Here is a 2,524-nt window from a genome sequence, read left to right as displayed (position 1 = left end):
TCTGCCCTGGGCAGGATTGGACCCCCCCAAACCGCAGCGTGGGCGGCGCAGGGTGGGAGAGAAGTGAATAAACAAGGTCTGGAAGGGCCTTGATAGCAAAATGTTTATCTCAGAGCTGCCCCCACCCAGCTGGCTGCTGGGCCGGTGTGACTCAGCTGATTTTGGGTGGGTTTGATGCCAGCCATGAGCCAGGGGAGATTAAAGCCTTCAATTTGTTTATCCTCCTCCCCCAACCATATGAATGCTCCCGATTCCCCTTGTCTGGGAGAGACACGCAGTAAAATTCTGAGTAGTCCCTCAGTGCAAACCCCCCCAGAGTGTGACCAGGGGGGTGGCAGGGCTGGATCAGCCCAACACCCCGACAGCACCACTTCCAGAGGCAATTCCCACACAAACTACCCAGAGCCCACACTCCACGAGGGCAGGGGGGGATTTCCCGGGCCCCTGCTCCCTCTGACACCCCATGCCCGTGTCCCCCCATCCCTCCAGCCCCTCAGGGACACACGGACTCTGCGGAGGCTTCACAGGATGAGCTTTATTAGCGGTTGGAAGCGGCTCCGGGCGGCGGCGGGCGCGGGGCTCGGCACTGCCAGGGCATTCCTGTGCTGCTCTAGTGGTACTTGCGGGCCAGGGCGTGGGCCACCACACGCACCAGCTTCTGCCAGGCGGCCTGGCAGTCGGGGGTGAAGTCCTTGCCGAAGTGGGCGGCCAGGACGATGATCAGGATGTCACCCAGGAGCTGGGGGGACAAGAGCACACTCGGGTCAGCAATGCCCATCACATTACACCCAGGGAAACCTCCAGCCTCAAAAACCTCCCTCAAGTCCTTTTTAAGGTGCACCTTAAACCTGGTCTCTGCTCCTACTCTAAAGGTTCAGGTTCTGACACCCTCTGAGAAGAGTAACCGAAAATTCTCCAGAAATTGCGTTGATTAAATTTTTCTTTCTCCCTTCATCTCCGTTTGGGAGTTTTTCCCAAGCAGAAGACCCAGCTGAGCTCCCAGCATGGCAGGGAGCTGGCACCGGGCACCTCAGAGCACCCTGGCACAAACAACGAGCTCGTGCTGACGTGGGGGGATCTCTGCCAGCCCCGGGGACAAATGTCAGGGTTAATTCCCCACTGGGGAGCTCTCAGCTGCACAAACACAGGAGCCAAAGCTCTCTTTCCCTCTAGATCCTCTTTTGCTTTTGGCATCCAGCTCTCCTCACTCATCTCTCCCTTCTCCTCCGTGCCAAGCTTCACTCTTGCTCCTTGGCTTTCCCCTTGGCTCAGACTTTTCTGTTAACAACTGCTTTCTCTTTGCTCTCCCCGTCCCTTCCTGCACTGAAACCACCTCCTCAACCCCTTCCTGTCCCCTGCACCCTCTCACCAGGCAGCAGGTTGGTCCCTTCCCTCTCTGTCCCTCTCTCCAAACACCAGCCCCTGTTGTTCCTCCTGCGGCCCCACGTCTGGGGTGAATCCCTCCTGGGGTGGGGGTCGGGGTTAGAGGGTCACTGCCATGGGGGGCTCACCCTGAAGTTCTCGGGGTCCACGTGCAGCTTGTCGCAGTGCAGCTCGGACAGCTGGGCGAAGGTGTTCTTGATGCTGTCCAGGTTCTTGACGGCGTCCCCGAAGGAGGTGAGCACCTTCTTGCCGTGGGCGCGGACCATGGGGTTGCCCAGGATGGCGGTGGCACCCGACAGGTTCCCAAAGGAGGCGAAGAACCTCTGGGTCCAGGGGTAGACGATCAGCAGCCTGGGGAGAGACACAAGCGGGCACAGGGTCAGGGTAACTCTCCCATGGTCGGGGTGGTCTCTGTCTGGGTGCTCTGGGCAGGTTCCCGGGGCTGGACCTACCTGGCCAGGGCCTCGGCGCCGCAGTCGGCGACGTTGACCTTGCCCCAGAGGCCGGTGATGAGCTGCTTCTCTTCGGCTGTCCACTGCACCATGGTGGAGGCTGGAGGGCTGCGTGTGGCAGGGCTGGAGAAGGCTCTAGCTCGCGAGGGATCGCACGCTGGGGACGGCTCTGCCAGCCCCGCTTTTATCCTCTCCGACGGGCCCCTCCTCCCCCCCGGGCACCCCTTCATTGGCTGCTGCCCCGGGGGGGCCCTGGCACCCCGAGGGAGGGGACCCCGCGTCAGGGTGGGGCTGCAGGGCAAGGTGCCCAGATCCAGCGCCCTCCCTGTCCCTGATTTCCAGCCCTGCTGAGGGGTGGCATTATCTCCACGCTGAGCCTGCAGTCCCACGGCAGGGACACCCCCAGGGACGGTGTCTGCAGTCCCACGGCAGGGACACCCCCAGGGACGGTGTCTGCAGTCCCATGGTAGCCCCCAGGGATGGTGGTTGTTGGGTTTGGTGCTCCTCACATGGTGCAAACCCCTGGGGTAGAAGGCTCGGTGTCATGGTTTTAGCAGCCTCAAAATCCAATTCTGATTCCTAGCCCCCCCTCCCACATCTCAACCCCAGACAAAAACACAAGACTCAATATGGGGGAAAAGGAATATATTACAGGACTGTACAAATAAATAAATACTTATACTATAATA

At 60.3% G+C, this 2,524-nt stretch overlaps 1 protein-coding gene across 1 annotated transcript; it reads right to left on the bottom strand.

Annotated features, from left to right (window-relative positions):
- Positions 1 to 515: 515 nt before the first annotated feature.
- On the bottom strand, positions 516 to 1,993 carry LOC113962475 (hemoglobin subunit beta). The gene is made up of 3 exons (XM_027673230.1): positions 1,836 to 1,993; positions 1,512 to 1,734; positions 516 to 739 (listed from the first exon to the last, which is right to left on the bottom strand). Exons 1-3 carry the CDS (start codon positions 1,925 to 1,927, stop codon positions 611 to 613), a joined length of 444 nt encoding a protein of 147 aa, XP_027529031.1. The 5' UTR covers positions 1,928 to 1,993; the 3' UTR covers positions 516 to 610.
- Between the last annotated feature and the right edge of the window lie 531 nt (positions 1,994 to 2,524).

This window comes from Neopelma chrysocephalum, unplaced genomic scaffold, assembly GCF_003984885.1.
Source record: "Neopelma chrysocephalum unplaced genomic scaffold, ASM398488v2 Primary Assembly neopelma1_181000, whole genome shotgun sequence".
Taxonomy (NCBI): domain Eukaryota; kingdom Metazoa; phylum Chordata; class Aves; order Passeriformes; family Pipridae; genus Neopelma; species Neopelma chrysocephalum.
Note: the sequence above shows the minus strand (reverse complement) of the source record. Positions and strands in the feature narration are given on the sequence as shown.

Excerpts from the sequence above, each read along its gene's own strand:
- LOC113962475 (XM_027673230.1), bottom strand. The coding sequence starts at position 1,927 with ATGGTGCAGTGGACAGCCGAAGAGAAGCAGCTCATCACCGGCCTCTGG. Across the intron at positions 1,735-1,835 it reads GGCGCCGAGGCCCTGGCCAG|GCTGCTGATCGTCTACCCCT; the intron begins GTAGGTCCAGCC and ends GTCTCTCCCCAG. Across the intron at positions 740-1,511 it reads TGGACCCCGAGAACTTCAGG|CTCCTGGGTGACATCCTGAT; the intron begins GTGAGCCCCCCA and ends TTGTCCCCCCAG.